This window comes from Struthio camelus, chromosome 6 (assembly GCF_040807025.1).
Source record: "Struthio camelus isolate bStrCam1 chromosome 6, bStrCam1.hap1, whole genome shotgun sequence".
Taxonomy (NCBI): Eukaryota; Metazoa; Chordata; class Aves; order Struthioniformes; family Struthionidae; genus Struthio; species Struthio camelus.
In genome coordinates this window covers 11,077,154-11,094,792 of record NC_090947.1, presented here as the reverse complement: position 1 = coordinate 11,094,792, position 17,639 = coordinate 11,077,154, and the positions used below count along the sequence as shown (strand labels likewise).

The following is a 17,639-nucleotide window of genomic DNA, read 5'->3' as shown; positions in this document are numbered from 1 at the left end:
TGTTATACGTGCTACGCATCTTCCGGGCCAGATGCATCTTTCTAGCTGCTGTTCATCTTCACTGGAAGCTAATTATTTTAAAGGTACAGAAAATATCTGTTATAAAGTAAAAGGGGAAGAAAAGACATCCCACCATGCCAAATAAGCAATTACCAATTGGTAAGAGAGGGAAGGACAAAAGAAGGTGCTTCCAGAGCTCTCCCGCCTCATCGATCTCGCGCTGCCCGGACTCGCAGAGCACGTGCAGGGGGTAAGGGCAGTCTGACTGTGGGTTCCCACAGCGGGGCTAACGCCCACCCCCTTGCCAGAGAACAGGGCCCCAGAGGACCCTGGCAATGCGGCACGGTCTCAATATGGAAAGAAGTCACAGGAAAGGTGAGGAATTGCCACACAGCTGCAATGATTTCCACCCACAGTCCAGGGTTTCTCTAACCTCATTACCTGAAGGGCTTTTGTGCTCCCCCTGGCCAAGTTTATTTTTTGTTTATTTTTAAACAGGGCAAAGATATGAACCAGAAACTGCGCTTCACAGCTTAATGTTTTCTCAAATGTTGCTCAGTGGGGTCTCTCTTGCTCTGCTGTGGTGTAACTGGAACAAATTCCAGTCCCTTGAGGAAGGGCTTCAGTTTAAAGGGGTTATTTTTTGTTTTCATTGGACTGGTCATGTTGGAGGTCAACACTGTCCATCTGCCTCGGCCCAGGGCAGATCCCCAGCAGCATGTGCCCTGCTTCTCCATGCTGCCCCGACCCTGCTAAGGAGGGACCTCGTGCCCTGAGAGAACCGTGGGAAGTCTGGCCGTCTCCCATGCCCATACAATTGCTGCCCTCCCTCAGACTGTCAACAGGGGCTCCAGTCAACTATGCCCGCTATTTATTTTGATAGTGACTAACTGTTTATTATGAACAGAATTATATTCCTAAACTCGTTTCACATAGACTAAGAAAAACCGTCTGCCGAGCACAGCAGAGCCTCTCCTAGGGCTCTCACTGGCAGAGGCCAGAGGGGCGACGCTGCTGCACAGTGTTACAGCAGCGCTGGCACAAGGACATGGGGAAGTGGTTTTCCCAACACCGTACCGTAGAGCTGTTGCAGGCCTCAATGCAGAAGCCAGCTTTCCTGCAGACAGTCCAGACCTGCGGCAACCCGAGGTGAAAGTCTCTGTCTGTCCCCACTGCCCAGCCCTGCAGACACGCAGGCTACCCGAACCTCTCCGAAATGGCATGCTGGGAGCCCGTTTCCTTGTGAGTCAAATTCAACCAAGACAGCCTGAAGCACAAATTGGAGGCCAAACCCCAGTATTCCTGCCACACTCAGAAATACTTCCAATGTGATAACTTAGGGCCCTGAATTTTGCCATTTAAGGCCCAAAGGGCATGACCAGGAGGCATACTCAAAGAAGCAGCGTAGTATCCAGGGGGTACATCACTAACAGCTGGCAACTAAAATAAGATAAGAGCTCCCAGTTTGGAGGCTGAGCCCCGAGGACCCTCAGGTCCTGCTGCCTTCCACAGGACAAAGTGATGCACAGCACTTGACAAACAAGACTAAAAAGACCTGAATTTGAGTTGCAAAGGACTATATAAGCATTCATGAAAATAAGAGATGAATAAGTCAGTGTCTGAAATTAATGACTTGAGACTTTTATGAAGGTTGATTCCCTCAAAGGAGGGTCCCACCATACTACCTTGGTACCTCTGTGAGGCCCTGTTCCTTGCATTTATCCTGACTCATGAGCTCCGTGATTTATATCCTCAGTTTCTAACAGCTCTTCTTCCTTTTAGTTGCTGTACTGAGAATATGCCATGCCTTAAGAATAAAGATGGCTACTTTCTAAATTAGAGGTCAATTAACTCTACCAGTAGATGATGCCACCCGCAATAACTGCTCTCAGTGGGTACCACTCTTCCTGTACGAAGACAGAAGATGAAATGAGGCCTCCATTGGCTCTGGGTGCTCTCTTGGGTACATGACACACAGCCCTCTGTATAAAACGTCAAAACCCTGTCGGAGATTCACTGGCTGCTGAAACTGTGAAGATCTCACAGCACCGTGGATTGCTGTTGACAGAACAGCAGCACCCATCATAACGCATGCCTTGTTAGCAAACTGGAAGCCTCTCAGTAGTCTGGGGTGAGGGAATAATAGAGGAAGCCAACGCAACGCAAGCCAGGCCTGTGGAGAACAACAAGTGAACAAACTTTGGCAGAGAGTCCAAACAAACCCTCAGACTGGCTCTTTTTCCCCCTCTTTCCAACTCTCTCTCTTCTACAAATACGGGCAGAGTTTTCAAGAGCGCTCCCCGCCATGTAACTGAACTGCGGAGATCAGCAGCATCTTCGCAGGAAGTGCCTGGGACTGGCACAACTGGTCTGCACAAAGTGCTGTGAAAGCCCCACCACTAGTTTTTAAGCAAACTAGATGTAAGGTGCTATGCTGGACAAGCCACCATGCCGTGGGAAGAGCAGTCTCTCCCCTAAATGTGGAGCTGTGCCCATGTTTTTGGAACTCCTCCTGGCTGTGGCTACCGTGGTCAGCGGTGGGCTCTCCTGGGTGCCCCCAGTGAGGCAGGGGTGGGCGCGCGGAGGGCTGTCAGGTCCAGGAGGAGGCCGAGAACTGCTGCAGGCTGTGAGTATGGCCTCTCTGTCCCTGCCTTCCCGTGCCCCCATAAACCACTTTCACGCTCCAGCAGAGAGCTATGACATCTCAGCATGGTGAATGCTGGGTCATCCCAGGGAGCCAGTATTGCCTTGGCAGGGCTGTGAAACAAAGAAACATCAGCCTCAGAAATTCTTCTTTATCCGCTGCTGCTGAAGGACTAAAACCTTTATGTTGCTTTAATCAGTAACATTTGTGGATCCTGCTCTTAACTTTCTGCATCCAGCTTTCAAAATCTGCCCTATTCTGTCTTTTTCCACGTGAAAGACCACAGACCATATTTTTGTTTTGGTGCCGGTGTGCAGTGCTGCCAGAGAAGTGCACTCAGGCTGGCACAGACTGAAGCTAGTGAGCCACCCAAATTATTATTGGGTGGTTCAGTCCCTCTCTATTTCAAGAAGCCTCTGGCTGTAATGACAGGAAGCTTGCAGCGATTTTAAACCAAACCTCAGAGAGGCTGGCATTCAGTCTGTGCTAAACACTCCTTATTAAAAGCTGTCCAGTCCGGATACTGGGTGGAACTTTGATATCTGCATGGAGTAAAGAATAAGGGGCACGTTTGCAAAATCAATTGTGCAGTTTTTATATTTACTGCACGTTTACCACATATGTCATTTATTACACAGTGGAAAACCGTTAAATGCACAGTAGTTGTGCCAAGTGGCATTATGCTTTTAACAGCTTTATTCGTTTAACAGCTCCAGTTCTCATTACATTTTGCCATGTGGTACATGAGATTTTTTATGCATTTAACAGTTTAAGAGGGTTCCATGGTATTTTCCTTTTATGTATTTCATACTGTGCCTGGGATTTTGTTGGGGGGGGGGGGGTAGAGGGGTTGTGGACTGTAGCCCCTGTTACCTGACAAGAGAAAGCAAAAGGCAGAAAAATAATGATGAAACGGGGAAAGGAAAAATGAATCAGACCTCCACATGCCAGGGTACAACTACAAGGAGAAGGCTCTCCTATGTGCACTGATAGCCTTTGAAGCTTTTTTTATTTGCTTTTCAACTTCTTATTTTACATCTATTTAAATGACTACAATATTGTTTTCCTGCATAAAGGAAAATAAAATTATGTATTTAACAGAGTGTATGCATCTAGATACTTCTATTTCCCTCTCTCTCATTCTCATGAACGCATTTGTGTGTGCATACTGATGCCACCTCCTAGCACAACTGAGTAATTTTCATCCAGGATCAGAAACAGCTCCTTTCACACAGAGTAAACAATTCCTTCCAACGGTCTCCAGTCCATTTGCTGCCCTTCCTACAAAAAATTCTGTCTGTCCTTTCCACAAAATCCCTTCTGGTACCTTATATTTTTTTAAAGAGCTGGATGAAATTTTTAAATTAATGGATTCTCTGCAAGAATTTCACCCTGGCTTAGGTTTGCCCGCATATATTTTTTACACCAAAGGTGAAAACTAATCCAAGAGAACTCACTGCAATGTTCTTTTTTTTAACTGATTGAGCCTGATGTAAATTATTTACATGGCCATACCGTATGCAGCATATACAACATGCAAAAAAAAAAAAAAAAAAAAAAAAAGGAAACACCTGCCTAGGATGCAGTTTCCCATTGTCTTCTCTCAGTTACTCACTTAAGAAAACAATTTCTTTACCCACCAAATGAGGAGGACACCATCATTTTGGAAGGTTCTTGCCCCACTAACCGAGGTGTAAGCTATATACCAAACGTGTGAAAAGACATATGCCTGTTTGTACTAAAGGGGAAAAAAACCGTCTGTGAAATCGTCCTATTCCCATCCTATTTTAAATGGGAAAAGGAAACCATTTAAGGAGGCAAAAGCCAAAAACATGACAGGTTCCCCAGAGATGAAGATTATTATTATTGTAGGAACAGATGTATTTTTATTGGTGTGAGGAGGAGATGGGTCTAGTTCCAGCCCCAGAGTTTGCCTTAAAAACAAAATGAAAAAAACAAAAAAGCCCGGCAACCACAAAATCCCCTCTACCACTCACCTGACTTTTATTGGCAGCCACTTTGGCAAAGAGAGCTTGAGATACCTTGGCCCTTTTCATCTCCTGTTGGATCTCGTCATAAATGGCAGCTGTGATGTTGACGTTGGCGCCGTCCGCCTTAATGGGGAGGTCTGTTGTTGGTGTCGAGGTTTTGGCCTACCAAGAGACCATGAAAATAATAATTAAAAAAGTGCTGCTTTCAGCCCAGCCATCTGTGCAGAAATTATCAAAGGATTTCAGTCAGCTGATGCCAAACTGCATTAGCTACAGAGGGACACTTCCTGTCCATTATTCTAATCAGGTTAATTGTGATTGGAAATAATTGCAGTGCATTCCTATAGGACATGCGAGGCCCTGTCAACTCTCTCCCTCTCCCTCTCCCAGCATGTTTATTGAACAGCTCAACCCCCGGATAGGTAGCTGGGGCATGCGGCTGCAGGCAGCCGCTGAAGTTTGCTCTGCCAGCTACCTACTACGGCATACGCACTGGCCTCTGCCTTCTTCCCCCGGCGCTGAAAGTGGCCTGCACCTCCGAGGAAGAGCCAATTCTCCCAGAAAAAATGAGTAAATGGGTAGAGGTCTCTAAATAATAAATTATTACTCAATTTAATGCACTCCCTCAAGTCTCCCTCATCCTTTATTAAAACTATACGTATGTCATTTGAGTATGTATGGCTTCCCAGCCTTATCATCATTATGCTAGCCAGATAGTCACCTAATTTCACCTAGGAAATCAGTGGAAATGAAAAAAAAATCATTTCATAAAGCTGGGCTTTGGCACGCCTTTGACGTGCTGCCCTCATTCTCCTAAACTCATATTGAGATTTTGTGTATTCCGTTGCACTCCTTTTAATTGAATGATTTCCCATCAGCTTCTGTGACAAATGAAGGACAATAACGGACGTTGCCAGTACTTTCCCCAGGCTGGACTGCCCCTACAAGGCTCGTATCAATACAATTCGGCAGGCTGCTAAAAGATTTTTATTGTAAAGGCCCGGAGGCACGGCCGTTCGCTGCCCGGCGGCAGGGTGCGGGCGTCGTGCCCTTCCACGGGGGCCCTGCAGGAGCAGGCTCGCTAATCCCCCTCCGCAGCCGCGGTCCCTCAGAACCACAGATTTCATCTGCTTTCCTGAGGTCAAAGAGAAGAGATAGTAGGACTGATCGAGCCTGGGCTTTAAACCTAAAATTGCTCACCCTTGAATCCCAGCGCCTTCAGGGGAAATATATAGGTTACAGATATAAGATGCCCGTTTTCTCTTAGAGGCATAAAGATCTTGGGAAACAAAACATCCTGAGTGGCAAAGCTAAGACACCCAGATAGATCCAAATCTCCCACAAACCCTGCCTGGTGACATTCAGATATTTGGCCCAATTATAGACCTTTTCTTAGCCCCTGTTTTTGTACCAGAGTTTAAGGCTGATACAGTATATCTAAGGTTAATTTTTAACTGGGCAGACGTGCTCAAATGCCTCTTTGACAATGGGAAGGTTAACTAGGCAAAATCAAACCTTCTGAACTTCCCCTTTTCTTTAGCTCTCCTCCCAACTCTTCCTGTTGGCAGCATCCCTCTTGTACCAAAGCCCACATTAATAACCAAGTCAAAACCCAATCAGTACACCAATCTAGACTAATTGGTGTTCCTACGGCTTCCAGATAAAGCTTAAAGCGCCCTGTATCTTTTCTCCTTTCTGAAGCCCTGCCTAGATGGTCAAACGCAGGCAGCTGCCCAGACTGGCTGCACACAACCACGAAGCCGTATCGCAGCAGCGTCAAAGCCGAGCGAGGACACCCTGGCCCGCAGCAGCAGCAGCAGCCACCACCTCGGCCATGAGCCGTTGCCGGCTCATTCCCTGCCAGCTCCCAGACAGCACGGCTGTCGCCGCAGGAGCCACCTCCAAAGGGCCTAAGATCTTTCTGCTTCTGCTAAGGATGGCGGCCTGCATTCACGCAGGCAGCAGGGTGGACCGGAGCCTGCTGGGCCACCTGGCAGCCCAGGGGCCACGCTCACCGCTGTCCACAGGGCCTGATGGACAGACTGACAGAGGTGCTGGGCTCCAAAATTCAGTTTGCATAGACAGGGAAGAGTTAGGGGAATTGTGGGCAGGCTGAAGAAAAAAACAAGGAGATCCTGGGGAAGGAAGAGGACTGTCCAAGCCCGTCAGGATCCATGGAGAACGGAGCCTAATTCTCCTAAGGCACCACTGTGCTTGAAAGGGGGTAGAAGAAGCCTTCCCACCCAAGGGAGCCTTTGGCTAGCGCAGCAGGTGAGATCCCTATGGCCTCAAGGCCAAAAGGGAGGGCCTAGTATTCTCAGAGGAACAAAATTAGCACATAAAAGAAAGTTTTAAACTGCAGCTCTGTCCTGCATGGGTCTCCTGCCCTGTGAGCTCCATAACGGAAAGTCAGAAACCAGCCAGCACTGGACACCCTGAAAGTTGGGCCATTTTTTATTTAATCACCAAAACAGGCAGGGCAAGAACCAAATGAAAATATCACGGGCACCAAAGCAAAGTATTTAATATGAGGTGCCTAGATTTAAAACAACTCTGGATAGTAACAAGAAGACTTGCCATTATTGAAATGTCTTACTGCAAATGCTTTAAAAAAAAAAAAAAAAAAAAAAAAAGGTTGCGTTTTTAATCCCCATGGAAGGGCTCTGAAATCCCACAAGTGGCTGCTGGTTTTCCACAGAGGGGAGAGAACCAGCTACATGTTCTCAATAACCTTCAAAAGCTCAGCATTTTCTCCCCAAAGCACTCAAATCCTTTTGCTAGACTAATCTGCTGCTCTCTTCTTCATCTAGGTCCTGAGCTATGTCTGACTGTACTTAGGAGATACCCCACAAGCGGGTTTCAGGGCTGGTTGAGTTACAGAGACATGGGTTACTCCTCCTGCCTACCTTCACGGCTGCCCCAGCACCAGCATTTACAGTGGTATATGCCAACACTCTCTCGCACTAAAAAATCATTCCCGGAAGTATTGCCTCAAGAGATTGGTATCTATGGAAACCATGTTTCAAAATGCCATTAAATCAACTTCTCCAGCACTGTAACATAATTCTGGAAAGGACAGTACAGTTCCTCCTTTCAGTTACCACTACTGCCTCCAAAGCACCTCACTCCCTGCTGTTTAACCTACCCGCTCTGGGAGGCAACGCTCCTGGGAATCGCTGCACTAACAGGAAGACGGTGTTTGTCTTATTGCAACTAATACCAGGCATATGGGGAAGCAAAGTAGCTGTGCTGCCTGACTCTGAGCTGGGAAGCAGCCTCATTTGCAGAGGTGTCCAAGTTGTCAAAACAGCACCTGTGCTGACTGGTGCTGGCCCTCCGAGGACCGGGGAATGTTATCCGGCGGGCGCAAGACAAGCACCGTGTACACAAAGATTTCTGCAAAGCTTCTGCTCACTGAAAATCTCCCAATATTCTACTGGATTCCTCACGCCAAAATCAGGCAAGAATGGGTTGCTTTACACTTTTTGAGTACAGTTTTCTAGTAGTACTTAGCTCTTACAAAGGAAGGCAACATTTCCGTTTTTGTAAAGCTGTAGGCTAGGATATAGGAAAACGTCTTCTTCGGACAGAGAAAGGAGATGGAGCAACAGATCAAACTTTTACTCTCACTGCACTGCATCTAACTCCTCCATTCCCTTCTGTTATTTAACCCTAGTTGTGCGATCTATCGTGCTAGGTATTAATAAGATAATCCTTTCATGAATTAATATATATGCAGAAAATATGGTTACACTACTTAAAATAGTTCTCTTTAGAAAATTTGTATTTTAAAGGAAGGTAGCTAAAAAAGATAAGAGCTACACAACAATGAGTTTCACATGTAATAACAACTCAGTGCCAATTTTGGGCTGGCAGGATAGAAAATCGCTCTCAGTTAAAACAATTATTGAGATCATGTATAGTCGTGAAGCGTAGACAAATGCCAGGGTTACACCAAGCAAGCTCAATGGTTTCTACAAAGCCAGCACATCTTCTTTAAGGATAATCACTTTGCATTTAAAACTATCACCCCCAAGGTGCTTACTTATTTTTAGCTGCTGTGGCTACAGAATTCAATACGAAAAGTGCTCAGTAATACTATTAAAAGCACAGCTAACACATGCACAGCCCAAGCTAGTGCTCAGAGGCTTTGCAGACTACAAGACTGAAGGCACCAAAGCAGGAGGGTTATACAGGCCCACTTACTAAGGAAGCTCAGTACCAAGCAAAGTGCTAGAATTGAGCTCTCGGGTCCGTGCAGTTAGAAATTTCAAACTCAAGTTAGGGAAATGTCACGACAAGAGTTGACCATAACCTCTGTGCAAGCACCCTCTCTTTTTTTCAGCGTGCACATCTGGGACTGCATTCAGCCTAGTAAAAGGGGGAATACGCCTTAACAGCATGGTGTGTGGATGCTCTCTCTCAGCGCAAAGGGACAACCAATCCAGGGACGTGGGTGGCAACAGCACGTTAATAAACACGTGCAGTTAAGTCAATGAGATGACAGCTGGTTTGGAACTGTCAACCATCATCTTCCTTCTCAACACCCTGCCCCTCTCTACTTTCTGTACTTCAAATAATTACTAATACAAACCTTTAAAGCAAGGACTGTGATTTCCTAGGCACAAAACAGAGCACCCTGATTTCTAATTCACTTTGAACCCCTGTCCACCACATGCTTCTTACTGCAATATATGTGAACCCCTCCATCTCCCCAGAAATCTTCTCTGCATTTTGCAGAATGGAATGGACACAGACTACTTAAGACAAAAAATTATGTAAATAGTCTTTCCATAATATATCAGTAACAGCCGTGTAACGGGCATATATCACCAGCCTGTGTGTACAGCCCACATGCAGTCTTTTATGTACTAATGTTACAAACATTATTTTTGCATTTATAGTACTGATCAAAGCTCAAAGTCATCACGATATCTTGTGGAAATCACAAAAACACCTCTTAACAGCCGCTCCAAAACCTTACAGAAGAATTTCCACAACACACCTGCGCAAGGAGAGCAGCAGAGAGGGAAGTGCCGAGAGGAACTCTTTCCCAAGACTAATTCGCAGGATGCCACGACAACAGGTAAAGAGGTACCGCATCTTACCTGGGGGGTTCTGGAGGAGCTCGGGCTGCTGGCTGCTGAAGACACCATGCTCACATTGGGGTTCATACTCCTCTCTCTCTCGTCTTGATATATACGATCCCGCTCTGAGTCAGGCAGGTTGAGGAAATTCTGCATTGCCCTTAAGTTTACCAAGAGAGACTGGGAAGCTGTCCTAGGGTCTTCTTCCTTACGCAGGATCTCTGACAGCAAGCCCTGGTTCAAAAAATTAAAAAAAGAAAACAAGTCATGTGTTGTTGTTTTTTTTTTTAAATTGTTTGGTGTATCCAGCTGGGTTGCAATACTGAGAACCGACATCAGAATCTCATGGGCTCTCCCAGAGGGGATATTTTGTAGGAAAGTGTTTGTCTTCGGGGGGCTGGGGTTTATTTTGGGACTGTCCTATTCTGGCACTGTAATAACCATCTAAGCACGGCAGTACTGGATAGGAAGGTAGGTGCACCGGAGAGAAGAAACTGCAGTTACCACCAGGTGCTTGCTGCAAATATTTTAGGAGCTGTTAGATCTCTCTCTCTACTTAAAGCTGGGAACACTTGACAGTCCTGTTCATCTTTAACAAATCTGCCAAGGTTGGTAAATTTAGTTTCGACATTTAAACAGTGCAGGAGGTTTATAAAGAAAAATGTTTCACTAGGTTTTGATGTTATAGTTCGTTCATTTTGGTTTGGACAGTCATTTCTGAGAGGAGAAAACTGCAGCAAATCGTAAAGCCTTATAATCTACTTTTAGGATTTAACCTGTTCAGGTCTCACACTATGACAACAAATGAACACTGTATTTATCCAGTTTTTACAAAAGCCACTATGCCAGGAGGTAACCAGTACAGCTGAGAGCACTCCCAAAAAACCACTGAGAACAGTATTAAAAGAGGCTTACATCAACCATGGGATTAAACTCGCGCGTAACGGCAGGCCCACGACAGTTCTGCAGCAGCTAACGGCCCCGCAGAGCACCAGGATGAGGGCGCGCAGCCATCGCCAGAGCACAGCGCGTTCACCAGCTGCTCGCAGGAACCACCCCACATCTGCCCCTCGACAACCGCGCGTGGTACTCCACGAGGTGGTAACGGCAGTTTCCTGAACAGTAGGCGTTGAAACGTACTGGCGTACAAAGAGGCAGAGAGGGATCATTTCTGCCCACCCGGACTACATGTAATACATGGCAGGGCGCAGCAGCCAGAGGGCCAGCGCTTTAAAAGGCTGATCTGCCCGCGTATTGCCCAGAGCGGTCAGATCCCTTCGTGTTTCCGCCTGCCGCGCTGCGGTGCCCGCTCTCAGCCGCCAACGCCGGCTCCTCGGCCCGGGAAGCTCAGCCGAACGCACCGCGAGCAGAGCGCCAGCGTTCAGCCCGCCAGCGCAAAGGGACCCTGCCGTGCCCCACGCGCCGGTCGGTGGGGCTTCCTGTGGGTCCCCTCTCTGCACGAAGGCAGAAGCACATGCTTGTAGCTGGCTTGCTCCTCGGTCCACCACACCTCAGAGAAGCTGGGGGCGTTCTGGAAAGCTTCCCAGAGTTTGCCAGGCTCACGGCCTGAGGGACGTTAACAAAAGGAGGACAGCACAGAAGCTCGAACCCAGGGCTCGTACGTCAACCCTTCCAGGATCGTTGCAGCATATCCTTTTCATAATCTTCCCTTAAAGTGAAAGGAAAATTCTCCAAAGGCAATAAAAAATGAAATATCCGTTCCACAGATTCTCTAAATTCTTAATTTTCTGGCTCTTTTAAGGGACACATTAATTCCTCTGTTTTTAAAGAAAAATATGACTTCCAAAAAAAATCATGGGTTTGGGTTGACAAAAACGAACCTGAAAGCCGCTGGAGTCCAAGGCAGCTTTTTCTCCCCCCATCTCAGCCCAGCTAAATTTATGGTCTAATTTCCAAAATGGAGAGCAGAAACATACGTGAAAGCATGCCAGCAATTACTTCTCAGCCTGGTCACTGACTCCGTATGTAAACGAGGGGCTGCCAGGTACAGGCGGCTTGGGCATGGCACCAAGGGGAGTAACCACACGGCCCAGCCCCAGGTATCCAGCCCCGCGCTCGAAGGCTCTGATCAGAGAAGAGGAAGGGCTCCCCAGGGCGGAGACCCCAGCGTTCGGCCCCTTCCTCCTCCGAGGGTCCCCTCGCCGCTGAACCGCCGCACTGCGCAACCGGGGGCGGTAGGGTAAACCACACCGGTTCAGCGGGCTGGGCTATGAGCAGCAGCGACGGGACAACAGCTTCACAAGGAGTCAAGGGACCCTGCAACAGGAAAAAGCGACTCGGGAGGAGAAGGAGCAGCCAGCGCGGCCGCCTCCGGCACTGCCCGGGGCGGCCGGCGAGTCTCTGCAGACCTCCTGCTTCAGCCAAGGAGGAGCAGGCAGAAAACCTGGCCGCAGAGCGCGGTACGCTGCGGCCCCCCCGCCACACCGAGCGCTCCGCCAGCTTAAGAGCCATGTAAATAGCAGGACAGATGACAAGAAAACTGACTCAGAGGGAAAAATCTCGTGTCCTCCTGCAACTAAAGATCCTCCTACCAACAGCACTGGTAAACAGCAGCGGTGAGATAGCCGAGTGATAGGGTAGCACCATAAAATAGAGCATCTTGAGAGCAATAACATTTACAATAATACAATTTTGAGCTACTGAAGTATACACAAACTAACCAGTGAGCAACATTATAAAAAACCAAAGTGATATTAAATAATCTTTTCAGCCTTTTTGTCACCTGCAACAAATTAGGCTTTCAATATGCAAAAACATCTTCCTTCCAGAAAAACAAATGATCATGATTTCATTTAATTGTAATTTAATGAGGCATAATTTATTTTTTAAAGTGATATACACCAGGTGCGTACTGAGGAAACTGGCCCAGCCAGACAAACCCTACTGTTTCTATTTTTGAGAAAACCCTAAAGCCAGCCAGGGACTGTTTTCATTTCTGCAAATTATGTTTCTGCTGGAGGGGGCGCGGGAAGAAAACCCACAGCATTCGTACGTTTGTTATAAAATTCCATTGGCTAAATTAGCACATTCCAACTTGCATACATCTCACATATTAAAAAAAAAAAAAAAAAGGCAGTTTGCAGAGTAACCAACTCTGCAAACCTAAGAGAAGATCCTCAGGGACTCCTCAAACTGATTTTAAATGACCAAGCAGATCATCTGTGCTGAACACATTTTAGGATAGGTAGCTTGATAATATTGCTTCTTTTTTCACTCTTGTGCATAATTTTTAAACCCGTTGCTGAAGAGGCAACTGATGACAAGTTTAACGGTAACGTAGGCCCTGCTGACAAGCTAGGTGTGCGCACAGCCAGAGCCAAGGGCTCTGCTCAGGCAGTTTGGTTTACGCTTGGAACTTGCACCATTTCTTGAATTACACACTGCATCCACGATGGACTTTTAAAAAAATAACCAGAGGTGGAGAAAGGAGCACATGTTCAATCAAAATAAAAAAGTCTTTGGAGGCTATTTAAAGTAGGAAGAATTTTGATAGGTTTTTTTTGTTTTTTTTTTTTTTTCAAACTAGCTGAAATCTAGTCCTTCAAAAGCAAGCCAGCAAGCAAAGTCACTGTCTTGGGGGTTTGCTTTGCACTTGTTCTGTGAAAGCCCATTTGTGAACTCATTTCTTTTATTACCTACAGGATTTACACGACAAACAAACGAAACCTCAAGGGCAAGGAATCTTTTTAAGCAACTTCTGAAAGACGATGCACTACAACGTAGATTAAACGTCACTCACACCGGCACCCAAATCCAAGGGAGCGACTAACTAAGCCTTGAGGCCAGCACAAAGGCTTGACCCAAAGCCCACAGAAGGCAAGCGCAGCTTTTCTGTCTTCTTGCCACAGGGTTTTGGGTCAAGCTGGTAAGGGGGCAGCAGACTGCACTACCAGAGACCAAAAGGAGGACAGTTTTGCAACCAAAGCTTTTCAAAAGCAATCTGGATTGAGGTGAGGAGGTCATGCTGGAGTGCAGCCCAGGCTCTGATGTACTGGGGACAGAGGAGGATGAGGGACACCAGGCAGCAGGAGAGCTTGTGAGCACTGACCAGGGCCTCATATGCTTCCAGTTCAATGACTGGGATCAGAGCTGTGCTCCCCCAGCACAGACCAGAGCAATGTCTCCACGGGAACAGGCAGAACTTTCGAAGGTTAAAAAGGTTCAAAGCAGGCTTTGGACAATCAAAACACTGGCTGAGGCAAAAACTTGAATAAACCCAACTAATTTGCTAAACCTCAGTTTTTATGTTCTGTACAAGGAGGTTATATGTATATATATGAAGCATTAAAAGAGTATAAATACTTTTTCATACTTTCGGTTTATTTGTGCCTCTCCCTACTTCAGCTGTTGCCAAAAGCAACAGAGAAAATGCTGAGATACTAGAAAAATATTGCTCCTGTAGTACTTAAAGCCCAAACAGAAGTACTCATAACTCATAGTCTCAAGAGAAAAACTGTTCTGCTTCCCATCAGGTATAGATGCGAGTCAGATTAGAACCAGGAAATGTGGGTATTTACTCCAATTCAAAATCTCAATCTTAAAGACCAGTGATGTAAAACCTATCTTCCGTCAGCATCCCCAACCAGCACAGAAGGCTTATTTCCAGCATGGTAAGGTAGCAAGCAGGTAGGGAACCACTGGTTAGCCGCTCACTCTTAGTGAACTACACTGAAATCTTACCTTCAGCATACAATAGCAAACTTGATTTTGACAGGCCAGAATAACTGGTTTTTACTTAAAATTGACTGTTCTTGCAGTCCAAAGCTAGGGGAGGCAGGTCAGCCAGTGAAGCTTTGCAGCAGAAGCACTAGCCCCCAGCCCTTCAAGGAAATAAAGCGATTCCACCTGCTGTGCTTTTTCTCATGCCAAGGCAGGCCTTTAGCACGACACCTGTACTCCTCCCTACATTTACTCTGGGTCCCAATTTCAACATCCTCAATATTGGCCTGAATGAGATGCATTCAGTACCTTTAGAAAGACTTCTCTTTGTCTCTATGTATACAGCACTCGGCAAGAATCCGTATACGAAGTACTTGCAAGATTCTTAGGACTGAACCTCATTTTCAAATGTTCATTGCTTTCCTTTCCTTGCATCTCTTCCTAATTCTAGCTAGGATATGAAGCAGAAGTGCTGGAAATCTCTTAGTAATGTCTATCTTGGCAATGTATCCGGTTCAATTTTGCTGAGCAAAATTGGTTTAGATAATCAGTGGAAATTTTTGCGTGGTTAGCCAAACCAAGCACCTTAATATTCATCCAGTCACACTTTCCATTATGCAGAACTGTGTTTGCACCCTGCTGCCCAAACAACTCTTTCTGTCTCAACGGGCAAAACTTCTGATGCCACGCTGCTGTCAGTTCAAATGAACTTGAGAACTCAGAGGACTTAAACTGGTTTCACATCAGGGTAAATGAGAGATCAGTTGGCTCCTAGTTCCCTTCAGAAGAGCGGAACATATCAGTCTCTCACTCAAAGAAAAAACTCCTGATCCCTAGATTCAGTGCCTACAGCTGGAGTATGAGCTTCGTACTTTAACTCATTTAACTAATGCCAAAAAACATACATCTCAGGAGAGAGCTGCTTAGACATGAACCATTTAGAGGCTGATTTGAATAAAACTTATATAGGGTGCAACAATGACAATTTGATTTTTATTATTAAAAATGAAGTGCTTAAATCCTCAAAGAAAATGCCTTTATTGCATTAGTTTAATAAAGGCTCTTTTTTATTATGGTATCTCTTTTTATTAGAGAAGACAGGATGTGCACGTGGAGCGGAACGTGGATGCAGGGGGAAAAGGAGGCAGGGAAAGATCAACCACCTGCAACCACCAAGTGCCACCATTTATCTGACATGCGTGTCAAACCTTTACACTGAAATATGCCAGAAAATGAGCAAGACACACAGCTCGTGCCCGCCCTGTATATCTGTGCATTTGCTTCCACGGCTCAGCTCTCCTGTGCATCAGCTGAGCAGGCAGCAGCCGCCTCCTACAAGCACACATTCTGAAAGCCTGACTCACATGCTACTTAAGATCTTTTCATTCAGCCTATTGAATACAATTAAGTTAATTGAAACTGAAATTTTGGGCAGTGCAAAACCCACCGTTGGAACAAATATCCCATGTACCAAAAATCTGCAATTTATTAAATTAAGCACTTCCCTTGCAGACTGCCTTCTTTCCTGTGAGTACAACAGAACGCTGCTTGTGCCACATTACACACAAGAATAAAACAAGCAGGCAGCATGAAAGGGTTTCATGCAATAAGAAAGAGTTTTCTGTGGGGAAAAAAATGACAAAAAATCCCCCAAAAAAACAAAACCAGAACCCTCGCTAATTGAAAGTCTGCGCACAATGGTGCTGACACCATAGTGATGAATGCAGTATGAATGTCCCACTAGATACTAGGCAGAATATTAAAGACGCTTGCCTTCCTCTCGCTTAAGTCAAAGGCGAAATTATTTGCGAAAGGAGTTCAGTCCAGAATTTGTCTCACAAGCAGGTAGAAGTGTAAGAGTTATCTAGAGAAAACATATTTCTAATCTGAAAAGGCCTCTTAATGGATCCAACTCAGCTCCCACTTCAGTCTGGGTGAATTTTGCCAAAGAAAGCAGAATCAGACGCAAATGAAGAGTCACCACCCACTCCCCTCCTTGCCTTCTCCCAAAGCCCTTCTTTGGAGCGTCCTTGCCGACCACGCTCCCTCTGCCCTCTCAGGGCCTCAAATCCTGCATAACTGGCCCTCGACACCGTGGCGAGCTCGGGAAGCGTCAGCGCCCTGCTCCTGGACCTGCCTGGAGTCATGCCAGAAGCCAGGGCACCATCCAGAAACGATGCTGCGTCCCCCCACGGCCCAACCCACTCCCGTAACCGGGCCCACAGGGCATGGCAGAATCCCCCAAACAAGGCAGAGCAGCCGGTTTTATTTCCTTACAAAACTTCACTATATCTGAGGCTACTGAAGCAGAATTTCATCCTCCCTGGGCTGTAACTTCCTTTTCCCCAAAAAGCCACGGTTCGGCAGCAGCCGAGCGGGCAGGAGCCGAGCTGGGGAAGCGCTGCCTTCATATCCACACGCTGGAAAGCCAGTTCTCCTCTCTCAGCGCTACAGAGCTTCTAAAAGGGGGAGGGAGGAGTTTTCTTTGGGAAGAGAGAGTTATAAAGCAGCCTGAACGTGCCTGTTTCTTTTTCCCTAGCTCTCTCTGTATCTGGCACCACAACTGTTTCATTCAAAAAGCCTCAGGTTCACGGATATTCCCAGTTTCTGAGGCTGTTCAGTAAAACAAGCACTGGCCACTCGCCCAAACATTTTACTAGTTTTGGCTACTATGTCAAAACATTGGCAAAAAAAAAAGATGCTTAAAAAAAAAAAGATATAAACAGAAAACATTCATTCAGTCTATAGACTTTTCAGTCCACTGGGCACTCCCAAGGGGGAGGAAGGCAGTGACTGCTCTGGTGATTCGGACTGTCTGGACTCCTATGAACAAACAGCCTGACCAACCTTCCTGACCACACCTCTGTTTCCTCTGTAGCAAAGAGCAGGGAGAAGAGGGAGAATAAGTTCAATTTGCTTATGCAAAACACGATTCAAATGACCTGTTTCACAGCTAGGGATTCTGAGGATTACGGATCACTTCAGCAGCTCCAGATTTGCAAGAAAACTTTCCAGAGAAGGGCAAGGCAAATCCAAGAGATCATTTTCATACATTTCCTTTAGAATAGCCCTCTCTTACTTCTGTTACCATTATTATCTGCCCATTTCTCAAGGCATTACAACCCGTGATACAGCAAGCTTTGGTTACTACACCCTCCTGGTTGCAACCTGCATGCTGTAGTCAGAGACATTATAGGGCAAGACTGAGAAGGTACATAGACTCTCTGCCGTGAGGAT

The 17,639-nt window shown here is 46.3% G+C and overlaps 1 protein-coding gene across 3 annotated transcripts in view; it reads right to left on the bottom strand.

Moving 5' to 3' along the window:
- Positions 1-17,639, bottom strand: part of SATB2 (SATB homeobox 2) — a 140,463-nt gene that overhangs the window by 33,469 nt on the left and 89,355 nt on the right. For all 3 annotated transcript variants that reach the window (XM_068948224.1, XM_068948223.1, XM_068948222.1), the window contains 2 exons: positions 9,744-9,956; positions 4,642-4,797 (listed from right to left, as the gene is read on the bottom strand). In XM_068948224.1, coding sequence (XP_068804325.1) covers positions 4,642-4,797; positions 9,744-9,956 — 369 coding nt within the window. The remainder of the gene's footprint in view (positions 1-4,641; positions 4,798-9,743; positions 9,957-17,639) is intronic.